The 24,131-nt window shown below is 39.5% G+C and overlaps 1 protein-coding gene across 50 annotated transcripts in view; it reads right to left on the bottom strand.

Moving 5' to 3' along the window:
* The window catches only part of LOC110376151 (cell adhesion molecule Dscam1), a 56,554-nt gene that overhangs the window by 17,565 nt on the left and 14,858 nt on the right, over positions 1-24,131 (bottom strand). For 5 of the 50 annotated variants that reach the window (XM_064037478.1, XM_064037472.1, XM_064037509.1 and 2 more), the window contains exons 5-13: positions 20,331-20,510; positions 18,792-18,941; positions 13,404-13,536; positions 12,268-12,416; positions 11,981-12,164; positions 11,787-11,890; positions 11,419-11,675; positions 11,134-11,291; positions 10,512-10,666 (exon numbers count right to left, since the gene is read on the bottom strand). In XM_064037478.1, the coding sequence (XP_063893548.1) occupies positions 10,512-10,666; positions 11,134-11,291; positions 11,419-11,675; positions 11,787-11,890; positions 11,981-12,164; positions 12,268-12,416; positions 13,404-13,536; positions 18,792-18,941; positions 20,331-20,510 (1,470 nt within the window). Of the gene's footprint in view, positions 1-240; positions 529-1,324; positions 1,616-2,015; positions 2,304-4,530; positions 4,819-7,534; positions 7,823-8,081; positions 8,370-8,455; positions 8,750-9,199; positions 9,494-10,511; positions 10,667-11,133; positions 11,292-11,418; positions 11,676-11,786; positions 11,891-11,980; positions 12,165-12,267; positions 12,417-12,605; positions 12,727-13,403; positions 13,537-14,276; positions 14,401-14,692; positions 14,817-15,194; positions 15,319-15,503; positions 15,628-15,816; positions 15,941-16,140; positions 16,265-16,310; positions 16,432-16,481; positions 16,606-17,355; positions 17,480-17,687; positions 17,812-17,850; positions 17,975-18,791; positions 18,942-20,330; positions 20,511-21,489; positions 21,667-22,018; positions 22,181-22,277; positions 22,449-22,549; positions 22,712-22,815; positions 22,978-23,091; positions 23,263-23,356; positions 23,519-24,131 lie in introns of all 50 variants that reach the window. The other 45 variants (XM_064037498.1, XM_064037475.1, XM_064037476.1 and 42 more) reach the window with 43 other exon arrangements.

Genomic DNA, 24,131 nt, shown 5'->3' with positions numbered 1-24,131 from the left:
AAGGTCACCATAATTTATAGTGCATGCAGCTTGTAAATATTCTCCGACGTTGGTGGGTTTATCACCGAATGTAAATGGCAAAATGTTGGGAGGAACTGAAATGTTTAATCAATTGAAAGAGAAATGGATATAATTTTAAATTGAGAGAAAAAAAACAAAACGAGTTTTAGATTGTACGACGGTTAGGACACAAAATAAATCATATATACCGAGCATCAGTAACGAGAAGTATTTAAGCACCGTTTATTATCAGAGTAGAGGTGTGATAGTGGACGCCTGCTTCGTTTTCCGCAACACAAGTATAATTTCCAGCGTGGTTGTGTGCTACTGATGCTATACTCAGTATAGCACTTCTCTCGCCTATGTGAAACACGGTTACTCCAGATCTGGGTTTGATGGGTTCGTTGTCAAAAAGCCATTTCAGTCTCAGTGGATGGTCTCCCTCAATAACGGAGCAGGGGGTGGTTACTACTTGTCCGGAGTTCATAGCGACTTCGCCGAAAGAGAAAGGTTGGACCACAGGAGGAACTAAACAGAAAGCAAGCACATCCGACCTATAACGTTTCAGTACCAATAACGTTGAGTATAGTAGTGTGAGCAGTGGTCCCTGCCCTATTCGTTGCTGCGCATGTGTAGTTGCCACTATTATATCCAAGTGCAGAAGGGATGTCGAGTACGGATACTCGTTCGCTTAAAGTTGTAGTCATTACTCCCATTTTTCGGGTCACAGGGTACCCTTGGAAAGTCCATGAAATGTTCAGAGGTGTATCGCCCTTCGAAACGTGACAGTCGAGGTGTACGGACTCGCCCGCAAATACAGCTTCGTCTAACTCGAAAGGTTTGATGTGTGGGACGACTGAATAAAAAAATATTTAAACGTTAGTAAATACGTATTTAAGGCGCATGCTCTGACATCAAGTGGAAATACCCTTAACGTTGAGTGTAGTGGAATATCTATCTTCTCCTGCTCTATTTTTGGCGATACATGTATAATTTCCACTGTGGTCTCCAGTCACAGAGGAAATCGACAAGAAAGATGTTTGTTCCGCCATTTTCATGGTTTTAATCCCATTATGAGTTGACACATCTTTCCCTTCGAACGTCCAAGTAATAGACATAGGTCGGTCTCCTTTACTGGCGTGGCAGGTCATTTGTACGGATTCTCCGTAGTAGATGGATTCTTCAATTTCAAACGGTAGTATATGGGGAGGGACTAGTAAAAAGGAAATCTAAATGTAAATCTAAACGTGCAAGTATATCTATACACATAAGGAACAATTTTCTTACAGTAGCTATTATTGTACTAGGGGAACACATCCAATACCATGAATATTGACGAGGACAGAGTGATATGCGCGTCCGGCGCGGTTACTGGCCGTGCAAGTGTAGTTGCCGCTGTGCTGGCCCATAGCAGTAGGAATACTCAGGACTGAAGCTTTTTCTCCTAACTTAGTGGTTGTTATGCCCATGTTATTATGGTAAGGGATTTCATGGCCTTCAAAACTCCAAGATATTTGAAGCGGTCGATCGCCTTTTGATACATGACACGTTAGGTGCACGGATTCACCAGCGAATATAGATTCTTCAACTTCAAACGGTATAATGTGCGGTACCACTTGAATGAAAAAATATAAATTACATAAATTATGACTGTGTGAGTTAAGAAGTGGATTTATTTCATAATTGATAACCTTTGCAGAGATGTATTTAATAAGCTACTTATTGTTATTAACTTCCTCCTACTGGTCATTTTTGCATTGGGTAGAACAAACGAACTTTCAGTTTCTTTCCTAAATCCTCTTTTTGGAATCAAATAATATTAGAGTTCAGAGTTTAATTGTGATATTGATGAAAACAAATGATAAGGAATGGAAAAAATAAAACAAAATAACGCACGTTGCTTACTGATATGCTATGGTAGAATTCATGCTCATTCTGCCAGCATATCTAATAAGCATAGACTCGATGCGATTAACTTAAGGAAAAAATTGTATATGAGATCAAATGAAACTGACCATGAACATTAAGAACAGTGGAATGATTAGTGGAACCGGCTCTGTTAGTAGCTACGCAGGTGTAGTTGCCGCTGTGGCTAGCAGTCGCCGCAGATATCGATAGAAATGAAGTTCGCGATGTCATTTTATTAGTCATTATATCTAAATGTGATGAAGTATTCTCGAACCCATGAAAGTGCCATTTGATACTTAAGGGCAAATCACCCTTAGAAACATGACAATTTAGTTGAACTGGCTCCCCAGCAAACACCGACTCGTCCGCTTCGAAGGGTACGATGTATGGCAACACTGTTAACCCAGAAGGCTTTAATTATTGCAGAGTCAAGCGTGCAGCGTGCGAGAGGCTAGGGCGGCTAACGAGCTTCAGGAATACCGTGAACATTAATTGTGGTCGAATGAACAGCTATGCCGGCACGGTTGGCGGCGTGGCATGAATATTCGCCGCTGTGGCTAGCTTGCGAATTAGATATCGTCAATAACGATGTCCGTTCGCCGATCTTCATTGTAGCAATTCCTTGATGCGAGGATAATTCCTGGCCATGAAAACTCCAACTGATTGTAATAGGAGTATCCCCTTTCGATACATGACATCCCAACTGTACAGACTCTCCGGCAAAAACAGGCTCTTCAGCCGTAAATGGAACGATGTGCGGAGGAACTGGTGAGGGCAAAAAAATAAACAATAACAAATAAAACATGACAAAACGCTAAATTAACCAGTGTACCCTGAACGTTTAACGTAGCTGTGTGGTTGGTGCTGGCTACTATATTGGAAGCTGTGCAAGTGTAATTCCCGGAATGTTTCTCTGTTGCAGCTGGTATCGCCAGAATTAAACTTCTAGCCCCTACTTTTGTTATTACTACGGCATCGGACGTTTTTAATGGTTTTCCTTGAAATGACCATGTAAGGTCCAAAGGCATGTCGCCTTTCGGAATATGACACATTATCTGTATGCTTTCACCGTAAAATACGGCTTCATCGAACTCAAACGGGGAAATAATTGGTGCCACTGAAAGAGATAGCCAAATATTCTAGGTGAACGTTTTGTGACGTCTAACTACATTTTTAGATTGGTGTGAGGGAACAGTATATAATGCAAAAGCAAAGACAATCACCGAGACCATATTATACCCTTGACATTGAGCGTGGCATGGTGACTAGCACTGGCGACAAGATTAGAGGCTGTGCATGTGTAATTGCCAGAGTGTTTTGCCGTCACCGCAGGGATTATGAGAACTGAACCCCTATCTCCTGCGTTCATGATGTTCAAACCGGCTAATGAACTCACATCTCCTTCACTAAAAGTCCACTTGAAATTTAAAGGCTTATCTCCTTTAGGCACGTGGCACATAACTTGAACACCTTCTCCGTAAAAAACTGATTCGTCGAATTCAAAATGTGTTATAACTGGTGCAACTGAAATACATGATTTCCTAGAAGTCAAATACATGTTTGAAGTACCGAATGGTTTCTGTAAAGTCAACCAAAGTTATGGCCCGCCAAAGTTACAAAGGTAATAAATAAAAAGGTAAAACGTAACATCTAGCAGGCATAAATAAATAATACAATGTACCGTTGACGAATAACTCTGAGGAATAGTTCATGGAGCCCGCCGCATTTTTTACCACACATGTATAGTTTCCCTGATTTTGATGACTAACTGATTCGATGTTGAGTTGACTTGACCTTTTCGTGTTTATGAGATTGACTCCAATATCTCCAGATCTTACAGGAGTTCCATTGAAATACCACTCTATAGTTAAAGGAAGATCTCCTTTACTGACCGCACAAGTGACCAAAACCATTTCTTGAGCATTTACTGGTCCTTCGCCGAATTCGAAATGTTTTATCTGTGGGGGGACTGTAGAGGAATTGACAATTTATTAACTGCATACATTATAATAACATTTACTGATGGATCTTAGAACAACAGCGTTGTTGCTTATGCTTCAGTTTTTGGTTGAAAATTGATATTTTCGTCTATTTGTTTGCTGTATTTTCAATACTTCGGGTATCATATTTATGTACCTAATTTAAGGGACAAATAGGTAGTCGGACAGTGACAGGGTTACATTAATTGTTTACAGTCCGCGCCAATTAACTTTTCAAATCTGAGGTTAGCCATTTGACGCCTCCCTCACGTCTACGCAGTAGTTTTTTGTTAATTTTTTTAACGACGATTTGAAGTTCCTACTTCGGACAAGCAGAGCTTTTCGAAAAAAAATATGAACAAATGAGGTAGGGAGTCAAAAAGGCTAACTTCAGAATTGTAAAGCTATTTGGCGCGGACTGTATTTTAATACATTTTATTGTCTTGTTGATGTATACCGACGTATTCCGAAATGTACCTAATGCTAGCGATCAAACATATTCGTATCGGGAAGTTCAATAAGTTTCTTTCAATAAAGGAATAAGAAAACATAAAGATACATGGAATGGAGTTACACAAATAAAAAAGAATGAAAATCGTGCGACCAAAAGCTAAGCAACTGTCGGAAGTGATGTAATCGGTACCATTCACGTTGAGCACCGCACTGTGACTGCTGCGGCCGGCTTCATTTTCAGCTATACAAGTGTAATTGCCAATATGTTCATGTTGAACGTTCTCTATGCTTAAGATTGATATTCTTTTTCCATTTCTGTTTATGAGTATACCGTTCCCAGAGTTAAGAGTTTGGTCGTTTAATTGCCAATGAATTTTCAAAGGTAAGTCCCCCTTCCCGACCGTGCAAGTTAGAGAAACTGTATCACCTGCGTTGAGTATTTCTTCCCCGAAATCGAAGGGCGTAACCTGCGGTACAACTATAGAATAGTGTAGCGTTAGTTATTTATTTTTTTATACAGTTATTGACCTCAATGGTTCGCCGATGATGAGGTGGACTGCCTGTGAATGTGGTAAATGTCCACATGATTTGAAGAACCTACAGAAACGAACTTTATCATTCAGCCATAAGATAGGGTACCTAACTAACAGCCTGATTTTGTCGTATTACAATAGGAAACGCCGCGAAGATTTTAGACTCAAAATAATTGTTTCTGGAACCTCGAAGATCACTAAAACGAAACTTATCTGAAAGTATAGTTGGTCAATGTAGGAGTAGCTTGGTAAATAATGGTGATATGATAAGGACTGGACAAGAAATAAAAATGCGCACATTGTTTCAGACATGCTTACAAAATTCATGCTAATTTTGTCAGTAAATTCATGTCGAAGCATTGTTGTGCCTGATGAAAATAAGCGAAAATGTTTTTTTGTGAAATATTGATCAACTACACGAAACTGACCATGTACATTGAGAGTAGCGGAATGATTGGTGGAACCAGCTCTGTTAGTAGCAACGCAGGTATAGTTGCCGCTATGACTGGCAGTTACAGCAGAAATCGATAGAAACGAAGTCCGAGATGTCATTTTATTTGTCATAATATCAAGATGCGATGACGTATTCTCCAGCCCATGAAAATGCCATTTGATGTTTAGAGGCAAATCGCCCTTGGATACATGACAGGTAAGCTGAACAGGTTCCCCGGCGAACACTGACTCATCCGTTTCGAAGGGTACGATGTGTGGTAATACTGTTAACCCAGAAGGCTTTAATTATTGCAGAGTCAAGCGTGCAGCGTGCGAGAGGCTAGGGCGGCTAACGAGCTTCAGGAATACCGTGAACATTAATTGTGGTCGAATGAACAGCTATGCCGGCACGGTTGGCGGCGTGGCATGAATATTCGCCGCTGTGGCTAGCTTGCGAATTAGATATCGTCAATAACGATGTCCGTTCGCCGATCTTCATTGTAGCAATTCCTTGATGCGAGGATAATTCCTGGCCATGAAAACTCCAACTGATTGTAATAGGAGCATCGCCTTTTGATACATAACATGTCAACTGTATAAGTTCGCCGGCAAAAACCGGCTCTTCAGCCGTAAATGGAACGATGTGCGGAGGAACTGGTGAGGGCAAAAAATAAATAATAACAAATAAAATATGATAAAACGCTAAAGTAACCAGTGTACCCTGAACATTTAACGTAGCTGTGTGGTTGGTGCTGGCTACAATATTAGAAGCTGTGCAAGTGTAATTTCCCGAATGTTTCTCTGTTGCAGCTGGGATTGCCAAAACTAAACTTCGAGCCCCTAATTTTGTGACTACAATTGCATCAGTCTTTTTTACAGGTTTATCTTGAAAGAACCAGGCAAGGTTCAATGGCATGTCGCCTTTTGGAATGTTGCACATAATCTGTATGCTTTCACCGTAAAAAACGGCCTCATCAAATTCGAAGGGGGATATAATAGGTGCCACTGAAAGAGATATTATCTAGCGTCACTGTTTTGTGAAAGAGCAAAATATATTTCCGTGGGATTGGTTTAAAAAAACAGAATGCATAAGCAAAGACAAATCACCAAGACCATATACCCTTGACATTGAGCGTGGCATGGTGACTAGCACTGGCGACAACATTAGAGGCTGTGCACGTGTAATTGCCAGAGTGTTTTGCCGTCACCGCAGGGATTATAAGAGCTGAACCCCTATCGCCCACGTTCATGATGTTCAAACCGGCTAATGAACTCACATCTCCTTCACTAAAAGTCCACTTGAAATTTAAAGGCTTATCTCCTTTTGATACGTGGCACATGACTTGAATACCTTCTCCGTAAAAAACTGATTCGTCGAATTCAAAATGTGTTATAACTGGCGCAACTGAAATATATATTTTCGACGATTTACATATTTTTGTAGCACCTTTACAATCTGTCTTTTATCCTTTGTTGATGTTTCTGAGTGTTGACTAAACTAGGAACAATATTTTATGGCCCGCCAAAGTTACAAAAGGTAAAAAAGAAACTTAAAAACAATCAATCTAGCAGGCAGATATGCATTAATTTATATTATGTTGGTACCGTTGACGAATAACTCTGCGGAATAGTTCATGGAGCCCGCCGCATTTTTTACCACACATGTATAGTTTCCCTGATTTTGATGACTAACTGATTCGATGTTGAGTTGGCTTGACCTTTTAGTATTCACAACGTTGATTCCAATGTCTCCAGATTTCACAGGATTTCCATTAAAAAACCACGATATTGTTACAGGCAGATCACCTTTACTGACCAGACAAATAACGACAACCATTTCTTGAGCATTTACCGGTCCCTCTCCGAATTCGAAATGTTTTATCTGTGGAGGGACTGCAGATGAAATAGAAAATTATTTACACGTTATTGGCACTACTTCTTAAATTAATATAAGCTGTTATATTTTGAATTAAATATGACATTCATATTTTTAGAAGAGTGCTCCTTTATTGTTGTTAATTAATTTATTTTATGTACCTATAGCTAAAATATTTTTTCGCGGCGTCTATCTGGAATCAAATCCGATAAGATGATTGCAATTTATTGGGATTTTTCAATTTAACAATGGGATAAGGTTTTCGTTACAGGAAAACATATGGTAAATAAACAAACATAAAATTTATGTAAATCGTGCGACAATAAGCTATGAAAATGGCGGAAGAGTTGTACCATTCACGTTGAGCACCGCACTGTGACTGCTGCGGCCGGCTTCGTTTTCAGCTATACAAGTGTAATTGCCAATATGTTCATGTTGAACATTTTCTAATATTAAAATTGATACTCTTTTCCCATTCCTGTTTATCAAGATGCCGTTGCCGGGATTAAGAGTTTGGTCGTTTAATTGCCAATGAATTTTCAAAGGTAAGTCCCCCTTCCCGACCGTGCAAGTTAGAGAAACTGTATCACCTGCGTTGAGTATTTCTTCCCCAAAATCGAAAGGCGTAACCTGCGGTACAACTATAGAATAATCGTTATGAATTGTTTGTTTTTTTATTAACGTAAAATAGTAGGCAGCTTATATTTGATTAATTTTAACGATGGCATGTTTGTCACACTTGGTATTTGTTTATTTTTTATTTATTATAAATTGATTTATAAGTTTATGTTTTACGTTTGTAATTTGAGGGTCGCATCGAAGGAAACACGGAAAGGGGAATAAAAAAGGGGAATACAAAGCAACTAATTAATAAAATGTGAGTGGTCAGTGGGTTAATACCGTTAACAGCTAACTCAGTCGAGTAATTAGCATGGCCGGCTCTGTTTGCGGCTGAACAAGTGTACACTCCTGTGTGCACGGATGCTACTGAGTCTATGGACAGGCTGCTTGACTTATGGCCGATTCTAGTCACAGTGATTCCCTGAATCTCACTAGTGGGTTTTCCATTCAAATGCCAAGTGATATTGACTGGTGTATCACCCTTTGTCACCATACATTGTACTCCGACAGTGTCGCCTGCGTTAGCTGGTTCCTCTCCAAAGGTAAAGGGATGGATTTGGGGTAGAACTGTTATAGGAAACTACGATTTATTACTGGATACCAAATAACATAAAAATATATAAACTACATAGGTAAATGAAATTATGAAGAACCATTGACTTCCAACGTCGCACTGTGATTAACTTGACCAGCTGTGTTTTCCACATAGCAAACGTATAATCCCCGATGGGTGCCATTGACTGAATCTATGTTGAGAATGGACATTTTGCGACCCATGCCCCCAATAGCAATTCCGATGTTATTGTTCTGAGCAATTTTCTTTCCATTTAGGCTCCATGAGAAGTTAGCAGGTAGGTCACCCTTATTCATAACGCACTGAACCGACGCGGTATCACCAGCGTTGGCGGGTTCGTCGCCGAATTCGAAGGGTGAGATTTGGGGAGGAACTGTAGTTACAAAAAGCGACTAAAACAAATATTAAGTTAATTAAGAATAAAGCGGACCGTTAACGCTTAAAATTGTGGTGTGGTTTGTTACGCCGGCTTCATTTTTGATTTCACAAGTATAAGATCCTCGATGGACTGAGCTTACGGGTTCTATGTTTAGAATAGACGTTTTCTTGCTGATGTTTGTGAGTACGATGCCGAGGTTGTTCCGTGATTTTATTTCTTCTCCATTGAATCGCCACGTGAACTTAACCGGTAGATCACCCTTGCTCATTACGCATGACACTGATGCTGTTTCTCCTTCATTCAAAATTTCTTCTCCAAATTCGAAAGGTGTTATTTGTGGCGGGACTATTGCAAAATGATTATTATTTGAAAGAGGGTTAGGATTCTGGGATAATGCATACTACATAACCGAAAAAACAAGCGGAACGTTATAAGAATGAGTACCGTTGACTTCGAGTACAGCGCTATGATTAACTGAGCCTGCCATGTTCGTCGCCACACAGAGGTAAGTGCCCCTGTGTATACCACTAACAGAATCGATATTAAGAATCGAAGTCTTTTTATTGATAACTGTTAATACGATTCCCATGTCGTTGTTCTTTGGTATTACTTGTCCATTGAGTACCCAGGAAATGTTTAAGGGCTGATCTCCTTTGCTTAATGCGCAAGATATGGAGGCCATGTCTCCTGCATTTGCTGGTTCGTCACCAAACTCGAAGGGTAATATTTGAGGGGGCACTGTATCAGAATATTCATTTTAACTAAGCACTACATCGGGGCGTGTGGCAAACGATGTAGCTTTGGCGGGCATAAACGTCTTGGTCATAAATATGTTTTAAAACTAGAAATTCGTTTCATTTTGTAGAAAATAACAGTTTATACGCCTGAAAAGGAAATTGATTAATACACAATCCACATTGAATACCATAATTCAATTTTGGTGTTTGAATTTTACCTACATGATATTGACCACTTTTGTGACATAGTATCGGGATCGTTACTCCAATTGATTTATTAAATTATGGTATTACATAATGATGAAGAAGAGGGTCTCATAAATTTTATAAAATTGAACTGAAAAATGTTTTGCTCTATTCGAAAGAGCAAGCAAGAAAATATTTTTTTTTTGGTTCCCCAAAAGGATCCATCTGAAAGTATTATTCAATCAGAGTTTTAGTAGTTCTTGAATTTCAGACCCATTCGATGTTTAAAAAATATTGATTGTGAATGCAAAGATATGGCGCCAATTTGAGAGAAACGACAGGAAAAAAACATTAAATTGCCTTATGTATACAGTTTTAATAGTCACGTAAACATTTTCTAATATACAGTAAAGTATAAAGATTCATCGGTGTATGTAAATATGTAATTGGTTTTATATCATTGCATCCACAGAGTGTTCCTAAAAAGAACAATTGTGCAGGCACCTTTGAGGTAAAATATTTTTTGGTTCTTCGACTGATTAGCCAGTAAATACGTGATAAAAAGATTATGCAATTCTTGATTCATTATATCAGATAAGATTGGCTAGCAAACTAATGAGAATTCAAAGATTACTTTTATTAATTCAGTTTTCCATATTTACGGATTGTAAAATAATTATCTCTTTACTGGTTAAGTGGGGTCCACGATTAACTGTCAATAGAATTTAACAAGTTATTTCTTGTTATTGACATCGTAAATTAATCCTAGTCCTAGACTCAAAGGTACCTGACGTTAATATACCATTGTATAAACTAGCATTCTATAAACTTACCCATGACTTGTACTTCTAATGTTCCTTTGGCGGTATATCCCTGAGAGTTCTTAGCTACGCAAGTGTAGGTCGCTTCGTCGCTCATTCTCTCCACGTTTTCAATGACGAGGGTGCCGTTGGGGAATACTTTCTGTTTTCGGTTGATAGGCAGTACCCTGGAATTTAAGCATGTGAAAATTAGTTGTAACCTAGGTTCTCATTTTTTTAAGGGCATCCGATAATAGCTGAGCGACGTCAGTTTAGATGATAAACCGCTGTGGGTCAACAACATGAAGGAGTGTCAGACTCTTACTGACTTAATCCCACCATATCTCTTCTTAAGCCCTTAAGGTATGTACCTCTACATTTTATAACACCTTGTAACACTCATGATTGCAATAAATATTTGAAGTTTGAAGTTTGAAGTTTAGGTATGTACCAGGGCCACGTTAACTCTTTGAACAATCCCGCAGCCTCGGCCGATGATAAACAAGGCTGAGATAGAATGAATGTTTGAGCATGATTTTTGACTGAAGCATGAAACTTGTAAGAGTTTAACTATACCTCGTAATAATCATTATTTACATTTGTAAAAAATCACAATGAGTGGGTGAATTTCGAGTACAATAGAGATAATATGAACCTGTTATCACGTTCCCAGACGATGGAGTCGATAGGATAGCCGGCGACGGGGCAGTGCACGATGAGGTTGTCTCCGGCGACGACGGGACGCTTCTTCATGGTGCGGACGTAGGGCAGACCATACACGTTCACCCGCGCCGCGTGAGATGCGCTGCCAACCTGCAATTTATTATAATACCATTGCTTAGTAACAATAATAACGCTACAGGTACGAGTAACATTCAAAACGTGCAGTAAACTTCAAGAACTGCATAATTGTATTCGAAATAAAGTAAAAACTACTGACCTTGCTTGACGCAATGCAAGTATACAATCCACCATCGTTGGTATGCACAGAAGAGATGTTCAAGTGAGATTCAACGTTGCCATCAGCAGTCACAAACTGTCCGATTTGTAGCCGGTCGCCGCTAGTCAGTTTGTCGCCGTCCAAGAGCCACGCGATGTCGGGAGTCGGGTTGCCAGAAGCTACGCATTTGAGACGGAGAGATGGGCCGGAGCGGAAGGTCTGTTCGCCGAAGCTGTGGCGGATCAGTGGTGGTTCGACTGAAAATTATTGCAAAGTAAATTACACAATTGTTTCGATTCGCTTCGACAGAGACAGATTAAGACAGCTGCTCACTGACATATTTGCAAAAGTAACAAAGTCAAACTCACATCGTCCTCCGAGTTTCAGTTCTGCACTGGCGCCTGCACTTTCTTGGTCGTTCCTAATGAAGCACTGGTACATTCCTTTATCTTCCTTCTTAACCGACTCAATCCTGTGATACCAAAGTCAAATTAATGTAATTTGCTTTCTTTAAACGTATGTCAACCAAATATTAAATTGTACTAAGAAAATGTTCTTTTACCTCAGAGTAGCGTCGTGATGTTTCATGTCCTTTCCATCTTTAAGCCATGTGATAGTTTTAACAGGGTTACCTTCGTATCTGCAGGTAAAAACAGCGGGTCTTCCAAAGTCTACCGTTTGAGTAGCGGGTTCGACTGTGGCTTTGAGAGGAGCCGTGACAGTCAAAACAGTTTCCACAGATTCACCTGAAAAGTAAGTTGTTTTAGATTTTAAAATCTGATTGAGATATATTAACTTTTTGTCAATTAGTATACATTTTCACTAGTTGCTATTTTTTCATATACTAACCACCAACGGAATTGTTCACAACGCATAGGTATTTTCCAGAGTCTTCAACTTTAGCCTCCTTTATTATCAAAGTTCCTGATACTTGTTTCACTCTATCATCAAGGGTAACTGGCTGTTTTCTGGTCGTTCCTTCAACGAATTTGTACCATCTGAAACAAAACAGATCATGTTCAGACGACATCCTTGTATATCTATAGGCACTTAACGAAGGGAGAGGTAGGACACCGGTAGCTGAGCTTGCAAGTTAATTACTTGAGATTTTATAGTCAAACAAGATCTACAACCATAAATCTCTATGTAGATGATATTTGATTCCTAATAGACCCCGGATAACCCACCTGAATACAGGAACTGGAAAACCTTGACTTGGACATAAAATAGTGCCCACTTCTCCGACATTCAACTCTGATTCTTGTAAACGACCACTAGACAGCTTGGGAGGAATACTGTTTGTTGGTTCTTAAAGAAGAAACAAAAGCAATCTGAACCATCGTACCTTACATGTAATAATGATTTAACACAGATCCATTTCAAAGAAATTCAAACCATTGCAATGAGAAATAAAGTGATAACCACGAAGATTTAATAAACATAAAAAGCCAGCCGTTGGGACAGAGTTATTAAAGCTAACGCATAAACCAGGGCTGTTCTTTTGCTACGAAAATAAGTAAAGTGCAGCCTTGACTCACGAAAAGCACAAAGTAAAGATTAAAGCGTCTGAACGAAAGCAAGAACACCCTGACACTTACCAACAGGTGTCTACGCCGCTCAATCGTTACTTTGGCTGGGGACCGTAATAGGGAGCGCGGCCGGCCGCGGTTCATCATGCCTTCATGTCACGTGTGGGCGGGGCGGCCGCCGCAATAGACTGCAATAACAACGGATATCAGTACATTGGATGATAGGTATGGTATGACTACGTGATAAATGAATGCGTGAGACGCCGGCGGCCGGCCGTAAAAGTCATTAAATGCCATACCTCGTGAGAGGGGCTGGGAAAGCTTGAACATCGCAAAGCAGTGCGAGGCTTTCGCCTTCTCGACCTATTTGTCGATTGAGCCCATCGCCCGTCACCTTTGGCCCCGTTCTACCGGTCGGCTCTGCAATGCAAAACCGTCGTTGTATTGCCTACTCACCTAAACACAGGAACCGGGTAAGCAGCGACTTGACACGTTAAGTATGCCACATCCATTTGAGCCACGGTGAACACTTCCCACCCCTCAAAGTGTTTAGTGGAATCCTTTCGAGGCGCAATTTTATTGGTTGGTTCTGTAATAACAGAGACGACTATTTTGCAAACCCTAAATAGAATCACAATAGCATATTGTAAAAGACTTAATCATCGGTTCCCAACCCAATACCTATTTTCAAATTCAACTGTCGCGCTAGAAAATTCAATATATTAAAGACCAATCATTTTGCAACTTGTAGATCTTGTTGACCGAGGTCTAAACTAAAAACACAAACTAACGCACCTTGTAAGTGGTACAGGAAATCCTTGCGCAGGGCACAAAAGCGCTAGTGAAGTATGTTGGGGGTAAAATACAGCAGCTTTTTGTGTCGTTGTGATACTTGGTGCAGCACTCCCGATCGGCTCTATATAAAATTCGAAAAAGGTTTTACTTGCCTAAGCTAACTGATGAGAAGGACCAATTCAAATAACAAATTGTACACAAACTTGCCTGAATACGGGAACGGGAAAGGCCTGTGCTTGACACAGTAATCCGAAACTTTGGCCGACGGTGCGAATAAAAGTTGTGCTACGAGCGTCCGTTGAAAATGTTGGTGCTTTGGAGGCCACAGGTTCTGTGAGGTGAAAAAAAAATGACTTGCCTGAAAACTGGAGCGGGATAACTCTGAGCCTGACAAAGAAGTGTAAAGGCTTGTCCAACGCGTTTTCGGAAAATGCTTCCCATAGATTCAGTGGAAAATGTCGGGGATTTAGCGCCAACAGGTTCTATAACATCGAGTCAATACTGCTAATTAATTATTTCAATTTTTTAACTTGCCTGAAAATTGGAACTGGGAAAGCTTGAGCTTGACAAAGTAGAGCAAAACTTTGATCTTGATGCCTTTTTATAGACGAAAGAGCCGAATCAGTTGAGAAAGAAGGAGCTTTGGATCCGACGGGTTCTGGATAAAAATCAGCACACGTTATCGCACTTCAGATGAACGTTCCTTATTAAATGTGGTATTTCGAAGACTAATACGAGTATAATATGAATAGACAGGCTAGTTGAAAAAAGTAAACCTATATAACACTTGCCTGAAAACCGGTATAGGAAAAGCTTGAGCTTGGCACAGTATTGCAAAACTTTGTCCCTTATGTCTTGTTACCGCTGACAGAGTAAAATCAGTAGAGAAGCTAGGTGGCTTGGAGCTCACGGGCTCTGGAGAAAATAACAATATATTAACGACGACTTACCTAAATACGGGAATAGGGGACGCTTGTGCCTGACAGAGCAACGCAAAGCTTTGTCCGATTTCTCTAACGAATATACTGCCTTTAGAATCGGTAGAAAATGAGGGAGCTTTTGCACCAACCGGTTCTAAAAGAGGGACAATAAAGTCAATAGCGGAACCTACCTGAATATTGGTTGGGGATACCCTTGTGCCTGGCAAAGCATAGAGCCTTCAGCATGGGCTTCTATTTCGTAATTATAAGAACTTGCGGAAGTTGGAAATGCAGGTGCTCTCGCAGTTACTGGTTCTAAACCAAGAAAACATGATCTAAGTTATGGAGCACTCACTTGAATACAGGAGGAGGATGCGCTTGAGCCTGACATAAGAGAACAATGGCCTGTTCTATCACTTTCGTAAGAGTAGTGCTTTTAAATTCCAGAGAAAATGTTGGTGCTTTGGACCCGATTGGTTCTGTGACAAATGTTTTAAACATCATTGATAATTTAAATAGTAGGTATTCTTACCTGAATATTGGGACTGGAAATGCTTGCGCTTGACACAAAAGAGCAAAATCTTGACCAGTTTTACGAGTTATCCCAGAGAACTGAACGTCATTTGAAAATGTAGGGGACTTTGAGCCAACAGGTTCTACAATTGAAAATATTAAGTATAATTCATTCACCTGAACACTGGTACTGGAAAACCTTGAGCCGGACATAAGATGTTTAAACTCTGGCCAATATTCCTCATATACCAAGAAAATTTATTATCAGTGGAAAATGTGGGTGACTGATCCGATTGGCTCTAAAATAACAAAATATTTGGGTTATTACCTGAACACAGGAATAGGATGTCCCTGAGCTCGACATAGCAATGCTAAACTCTGACCTACAGGTCTAATGAACCATGCCAATCTGTCATCAGTAGAGAATGTAGGGGGCTTGGAACCAACGGGTTCTGGAAATTGATAGAATTGTTTCGTATAGCTAAATATTCTCACCTAAATAGTGGTACAGGATACCCTTGGGCCGGACATATCAATGCAAAATCCTGTTTTTGTCGAATCTCAAACCAGGCTAGTTTGGAACCGCTTGAAAACGAAGGGCTTTTGGAGCCAATTGGTTCTAAAACATGTGTAAGAAATACCTGAATAGAGGGGCTGGGAATCCCTGTGCTGGACAAAGTAACGCGAAGCCCTGTTCAACGTTCTTAACATACCACGCCATTTTGAAATCCGTAGAGAACGTAGGGGCTTTTAAACCGACTGGTTCTAAAAACAAATGCGACCTATTATAGTTGAGTTTAAACTCACCTAAATACAGGGACTGGAAACGCTTGTGCCAAACAAAGCAACGTAACGCTGGAATCCATCGCAAATTCCACAAACTCTATTGTTTTTGTAGGTACTTTTGGTGGAGCGCTATTAATTGGTTCTAGAAGAAAATAGATACAAAAAATCACTTAGGTTACCTGAATAAAGGTAGTGGAAAAGCTTGAGCGGGACACAGCAGCGTTACGCTGGCATTAATAATGGTACTGAAACCTCTAACACTATCCATGGTTGGGAACTTCGGAGGAACTCGTCCTACAGGCTCTGGACATAAACATGTTTGCTAAATAGTTATATTTATTAATTTTACCTGAATATTGGAACAGGGAAAGCTTGTGCGGGACAAAGTAATGTGACAGTGTTACTGAGAGAGACTTCCGTGATATCGATCATTTTTGTTGCTACTTTCGGAGCGGCGCTACCCATTGGCTCTAAGAACAAGTTACAAAGGAGATATTATATTTCATTTCTATTAAAATACCTGAAGGCTGGGGCAGGATAAGCTTGAGCGGGACACAAAAGAGTGACGCTATCACCTCCATTTGCATCGAATGCACGACTTTTGTCGCCTGTCGTGAATTTTGGTGGAACACGACCAACTGGCTCTACGATCAAATTAAATTAAAATTCTTTGTTTCTAATCCAACGGAATTTTACCTGAATATTGGAACCGGGAAAGCCTGTGCTGGACATAAAATTGTCAAGCTGGCGTTACATACAGCGCTGAAACTTCTTGAACTATCCATCGAAGGGAATTTTGGTGATACTCGCCCCACTGGCTCTAAAGAGATAAGATCAAGATAAATCAATGTACCTGAAAAATGGGGCTGGGAACGCTTGTGCCGGGCAGAGTATTGTCACACAAGAATTTGAGGAGAACGTAAAACTGCGTCCAGTTTCAGTCGATGGAAATTTCGGCGAGACTTTGCCCATCGGTTCTGTATAATTATAAGAACGGTAGACAATTTTAATGATTACCTAAATGCTGGAGCAGGGAATCCTTGTGCAGGGCAAAGTAAAGGTACTCCATCGCTCATGTTAGCAATAAATGTCCTACTAATGTCCCCGGTTGGAAATTTAGGCGATACTCTTCCCATAGGCTCTATGAAATTAACCATTGTATTATTTTATAAAATATAAACGTAGGACAAAATATAAATCAAGAATCGCTTACCTAAACATTGGGGCGGGGAATGCTTGAGCGGGACATAAAAGCGCTACGCTTTGATTGCTGTTATAGTTGAAAAGTCTACTTTTCTCTAAACTTGGAAATTTTGGTGAAACTTTTCCCATTGGTTCTGAAGCAAATTTAGAAATTGTACTGGGAAATAAAACGACAAGAATGCGAAAAATACCTGAAAATCGGGACTGGGAACGCCTGCGCAGGGCATTGTAGGGCAAACGAATCAGATTTCTTGACTCCAATCATTGTTCCCATCACGACAGATGCAAATTTTGGCGGAACACGTCCGACAGGCTCTGCAGACGCAGCGAAAAAGAAAAGTTTGAACTAAAATTACCTGAATAGAGGAATTGGGAATGCTTGAGCGGGACACTGCAAAGCGTAAGAATCGCCCTTTTTTACTTCAAACATGGTCCCAGTCAAAACGGACGCAAATTTTGGAGAAACACGTCCAACGGGTTCTAAAAATGATTATAATATTACTAGAATAGCAAAGCGCCATACCTGAATATAGGGACAGGGAATGCCTGAGCTGGACATTGCAATGTAAATGACGATCCCGACGAGGTTACGAACATCATGCCCACTTGTGTCGTAGACAACCTAGGTGGCACGCGCCCTATTGGCTCTGAGGAATTATGCAAAACGACGTTAATGTGGCTCTTACCGGAACATTGGTGCGGGGAAAGCCTGTGCTGGGCACAGTACAGAGAGGCTGGAGAGCTTGCTAAACTGGTAGCCACTTGTTGTCGACGCGCTAGGGAACTTGGGAGGTACCCGGCCCACCGGCTCTGCGCATGTTGGGAGAAGGCGAAATCACGAACAGAGGACACCAAGTAACTATCGGAAAATGCCCTAAGCACCCCTACTGATCCCTAAGGATTGCAAAAATAACGCGAGTCAAGGCTCTGCAGGGTACCCTATCCCAACATTCAGGCAAGTTATAAAAAAATAAGAGCTAACGTAAAGACGCAAACTAAAATTTGCGTTTTTATGCTAGCCTCATAATTATAATAATTAGTTTCTATATTCTATATACAATAAAAATAAACTATCAAAATAAAATATATCAAGTTACGATAAGAATATAATATAAATGTTTTTCTTAAGTATTTATCATTATAAAGATTTGAATTGTTGTTAAAATCAATTTAAATTAACTTTAATGGTCTCACTAAAATTCAACTATGTAGTACTATAAAGGGTAGAATTATCAAATAGATAACTTAAAAAAAGTTGCAGTGTATAGCAAAAAATAGGCAGATTTTTACCTTTTTATCATCACAAAACATCATTCGTATACATAATAATCTTCATACTAATGTGATATTTTTATACTCTCAGTAGATAACGTAATACACATATTTGGTTTACATATAAACCATTTATTAACTTGTTATTATTACAATTACTATTCACTGCAATATATAGCGCCATCAATTCATGATAAACAACCGTATTAAAAAAAATAAGATAAAGAGAAGAAGACAAAATAAAAATACATGACGTACTTTAATGTTCTCTAGGTTGGTATACTATATGATTGCAAATAAAACATGAATTGATGACACTCGTTAAAGTTAAATGCGAAGTGTAAATACAACTTACCGGTAATGACGAGTCGTCCCTTAGTCGCAGAGAGTCGAGTTTCACCAGTTAGCCTGTGCTTTGTTCTACATTGATAGGATTTGTATCCGTCTTCTGGTCCAACATCTCTAATATGTAATTCTCCAGATGGAAGCACTAAGTATTTTCCCTCTGTCAAAAAAATATATAATTGTTTTATTCTGTCAACATTTAAAAACTAATAAAAGCCATTTAATGCAACGCAACTTAGGGCTGCGATTTACTTATAAATGTTATAGCATGCATTATACTAAGGAAGAGGGATGGAGGAAAAAGGTAAGCCGTGAGGCTCATGGAATCACGGGAACCCTTTTGAGGAACAATGCCCTAAACAATTATGCAATCCTAGTGATACGACCGGTAAGATTCAGACATATATTTCACTGATCTCCTGTCATATTAATACGATTTGAGGATGATTTGAGGCCGATTATAGCCTGAAAAACCATTTACTGCGTACCGTCAAAGTTATTTGTCGACTCTAGTTTGATGTCTAGTTCCTCGTCGCCTTCGCTGATGATCCAAGAGATGACATTAACGTATTCTGATACAAAACTTGGTATGTGGCACTTTAAGATAGCGCTATTTCCTCTCAAAACGTATTCTTCCATCAGATTCACGGCGTATGCCTGAGATACAACTGAAACAATATCGTGAATCTGAGACGAGAAGACAATAATTTTATTTTGCTTGGAATATCATACCCGTATTAATATACTTTCTACAAGTTTTATTTACACTTTGGAAGATCTATGCCTGCCGACATTATTTTCTAAACAGGTATTAGGATGTAGAATTAAGGGTACATAGGATTAAGGGGCACAAAACTCTAGAATCGATTCCAATGTACCTAGGTCGGACGAAGCATTTATATTTATTTCTTGCTCTTTATCGCCTTCAGAAATGATCCAGGAACTAACTGATACGTATTCAGATACAAAACTTGGAATTTGACACTTTAAGATAGCAGCGTTGCCACGCAAAACGTATTCTTCCCAAAACTTGACATCATAGGCTTGAGACACGACTGAAATCGTTAAGACAAAATTTATTGGGCTGAGCGAAATTGGTAAGTCCTAATTCACTCTTTTCTTCAGTATCATGGAAATGCTAAACACGCTGAAATGCCATTTTCAGGAGACCTACATCCAGTAGGTAACCAATGGGACAGGATAGAAAGGATTAAATGGATGAAGTGTTAAGGTGGGTTGATATTGTAGGCAGGCAGAGGCTGTGTTACCTAAATTAAATTCAGAATTTAAATTTATCTCCATTTCATCTCGATCCCCTTCGGAAATTATCCAGGAAGTAACCGTAACATACTCGGTGACGAAACTTGGAATATGGCATTTCAGTATAGCGGCATTTCCGCGTAACACATTCTCTTCCCATAGATTTACTGTATATGATTGTGAAACGACTGAAAAAGACAATAACAGCTGGGATCTGTGGTTGATCAATATATTCTTGAGGGAATGGATGTAGAAGGAGTATGAGCCCGTTGTTTTTTTTTCATAATACCTAAGTTGAATGACTGATCTAGCTGGATTTCTAATTCATCAACTTCTCCTTCGGATATAATCCAAGACGATACTGTAACGTATTCTGTTACAAAACTTGGTATGTGACACTTAACAATCGCTGAATTTCCACGAAGGACATTTTCCTCCATTAAATTCACCGTGTACGCCTGGGATACAACTGAAATGGTTTTAAATAACTCATAATTGGTTGAAGAACGTTTTGAAATAGGAGAGGAAAAAGGGTTATGGATAACGCAAAACCTATTTTTGAACAAATACCCAAGTCATTAGATTCTGCTTTTATTTCCAATTCATCTGTTTCTCCTTCAGAAATAATCCAGGACGATACACTAACATATTCGGTCACGAAGGTCGAAATATGACATTTCAGAATAGCTGCGTTGCCACGTAATACGCTCTCCTCCATGAGGTTAACAGTATAAGCTTGCGTTACGACTGTAAATAATTATGAATTGAAAGAATCTTCTAATTTTCAAATGAATCCGTTAATCAAGGGACAAGGATAGGATATTCAGACAGAAGCAATCTCAATTTTAAATACCCTCTTTATCAAAAGTATCGTTTATCGTTATTTCAACCTCCTGTTCTCCTTCAGAAATTATCCAGCTAGCGACTGATACATATTCTGTCACGAAACTTGGAATCAGACATTTCACAATTGCAGAATTCCCCCGCAAAACATTTTCTTCAACCAAGTGAACTGTATATGCTTGAGAGACGACTAAAACACGGAATAGAAAGAAACTCTACGTTATTAAATATTGGATATTTCAGTAAAGAGAGCTTGTAAAAATGGAGTAAGTAGATTGGACAGGATGCAAAGGAGACAAGTGATTTCAATTTGGAATCTTAAGTACCGTAGTTTTCATTGACTGTGTATTCTCCTTCATCCGTATCGTGCCAAGATACAACTTGTACATGATCTGATACGAACGAGGGTATATGGCACTTGAATACAGCAGCGTTGCCACGAATTACATATATATCGTAGACTTGCGATTCGTAGAATTGATTAACAGCTGAAATATTTTACAGACAAGAATATGTTTACATCTGTACCCATAAATTGCCTCTGACACGGGGATTCAGTGGAGTGCGGATAGGGACAATTGGGGCCGTGCGTAGCTCTCTATTACCGTAATTGCCCTCGGAGCGGTTGAACGAAAACCCAGAGAGAGATTCTTCGTCTGTCACCCAATCCATAACATAAACGTAATCGGCTACAAATGATGGAATCGTACATTTGATAATGACGGAATTGCCACGCAGAACATCTTCATCAATGACACGAGGTTCATATGACTGATGTACCACTGCGGAAGTTAATAATGTGCTGTACGTGTTTGCAGTATCTAAATATTGTATTTGATATTACTAAACCACATTAAACCGAAGGACAGGAAAACAGGATTTAAATACATAACGATCATCAACTACCGTTATTAAAACTAGAGTACTCCTCAGCAGATACTGTGTCATTGTCCATTATCCAGGCCACAACATGGACAAAGTCTGCTACAAACGAAGGCACGATGCATTTCAGAATTGCTGTATTGCCTCGCAAAATGAATTCATCGTTGACTCTAGCCTCATACGCTTGAAGCACAGCTGTGACAATCAAAAAGGAATGGGGAATGAGGATTACTCTCTTTCAGTAGAAATTACCCTCGCTACTGTTGGGATAGTATGTGCCTCCTTCGCTGTCCATCCACATTTCAACATATACAAAGTCAGATACAAAGCTTGGCACTTCGCATTTCATTATAGCTGTGTTGCCACGAATTACATACTCGTTGTCAGCTTCGGCTTCGAAAGGCTGTGACACCACTTAACCAAAAAATGTAATAGGTATTATTGAACGAAAAATATTGAGGAAGTAATTTGGATGGGAAAAGTGTTTCTGGAAAAATCTGTGGAGGAGTACCCTGTCCTGAGCTTGTATTGTTAACTGTGAGGATTTGTCCGTCATCCATAAGCCATGCTTCAATGTAAACGAAGTCACTAACAAAAGATGGAATCTTGCAGTGAACAATAGCAGCGTTCCCTCTAATCACGTACTCGTTTTCGGCTTCGGTCACGTAATACTGTGATACGACTGAAGAATAACAATTAGATACATAAGTTGGAACGGTTCGAGGTGTAAGGAATTGTTTTAGTACGGGAAGCAAGTATGATTTGTTTAAGAGGCCATTGTACCGAGGTCCCCTGAATGAGAAATCTCCGTTCCGTTTTCATCAATCCATGCTTCCACCTTCACGAAATCAGCGACAAAGGAAGGAATGGAACACTTTAAAACAGCGGCATTTCCACGTATGACGTATTCTGTGAGAATCTCTGCTTCATAGAATTGATTCACAACTGAAAGGAGAGTGGAGTGTGAGGTTCATGACCAATACAAGCCTGAAGGAAACAGGAGGGAAATTATGGGGATATATTATAAAGTGCTGTTGCATCTGAACTACCGATGTCATCGGTTGGTAAGTATTCGCCACCATCAGAGTTAACCCAAGCTTCCACTTTCACGAAATCGGCGACAAAGGAAGGAATGTTGCATTTAAGTACAGCAGTGTTTCCTCTGATTACATATTCTGAGACTACTTCGGCTTCATAATATTGTGTAACAACTGCAATAAATGCTTTGATTGTATTTGAAAGGATTTAGGAATTGGCATAGTGAACATGACAGGCTTTTGGGTTCTTAAATATAAGAGGTTTGTAATACGATTAGCATGTGGTACCATCTCCTTCCTTATTATCTTCGTAAGTATAGGAATTGCCAGCCTCGTCGTGCCAAGAAATAACATTCACAAAATCGCCCACAAATGAAGGTATGGAACATTTAAGAATAGCAGAGTTTCCGCGAATCACGTATTCGTTATTTACTTCTGATTCATATTGCTGCTGTACCACTGTGGAATTGTATTGGTTGTAGTTTAGGTATTTTCTTTTGGGTTAAAGGAATGAGGAGATTTGTATAGGGAAACGAAATTGTGAAGGAATAACCATAGTTCTCGCCAGGAAGGAAGTCTTCATTGTCATCAGTGTGCCAAGAGAGAACCTCAACAAAATCAGCTACGAAAGATGGGACCTGACACTTGAGCACGATACTGTTGCCAGTAATGACATACTCCTTATTGACGTCGGTGTCGTAATGCTGCGCAACCACTTGGGTAGAACAGAATATATGCAAAACATTCATTAGTAAACGTCCATGTAGCAGTAGTACATAGTTTCATGAAGTCATGAATATCATTTAAACCAATCTGTATTCATAAACAATAACCAATGAATCCCTGAAATAAAAGGTTATAATACAACACAGATAACATCATTAATTTGTGAGAACACATGTAGCAGTAAATAATCAGAGGTATACGAGTTTATTCACAACTTAGCAGCTAAACACAAGCTACAAATTCTCACCAAGCATAATATTAATCTTATCGTGCATCACTAATGCAACAAAATAGTGCGACGAACTTCAATAACTACCAACTCGGTCTTATTTTCTTTTGATTATTTAATTGACCGTACTTGACCTCGTGTCACAAAGGGCAGCGCCCTGTGATGGTCAATAAAACTTTCATACCTATTTAGTAGAGTAGTAGAGTATAATATATGGGGGTTTGACTACGGGTTAGAGTAACCCAATGTGTCTTATAAGTTCACAAGTGATAGTAACATTTTGAATGACATGTAGAAAATAAGTAGGTGTGTTAAAAGCTCGTGAATAAACCCGTACAACATTGACATGTTAATAGATGAGACGCCTAATACG

Source organism: Helicoverpa armigera, chromosome 13 (assembly GCF_030705265.1).
Source record: "Helicoverpa armigera isolate CAAS_96S chromosome 13, ASM3070526v1, whole genome shotgun sequence".
Taxonomy (NCBI): domain Eukaryota; kingdom Metazoa; phylum Arthropoda; class Insecta; order Lepidoptera; family Noctuidae; genus Helicoverpa; species Helicoverpa armigera.
The sequence above is the reverse complement of the archived record's forward strand: the minus strand, read 5'-3'. Positions and strand labels throughout refer to the sequence as shown.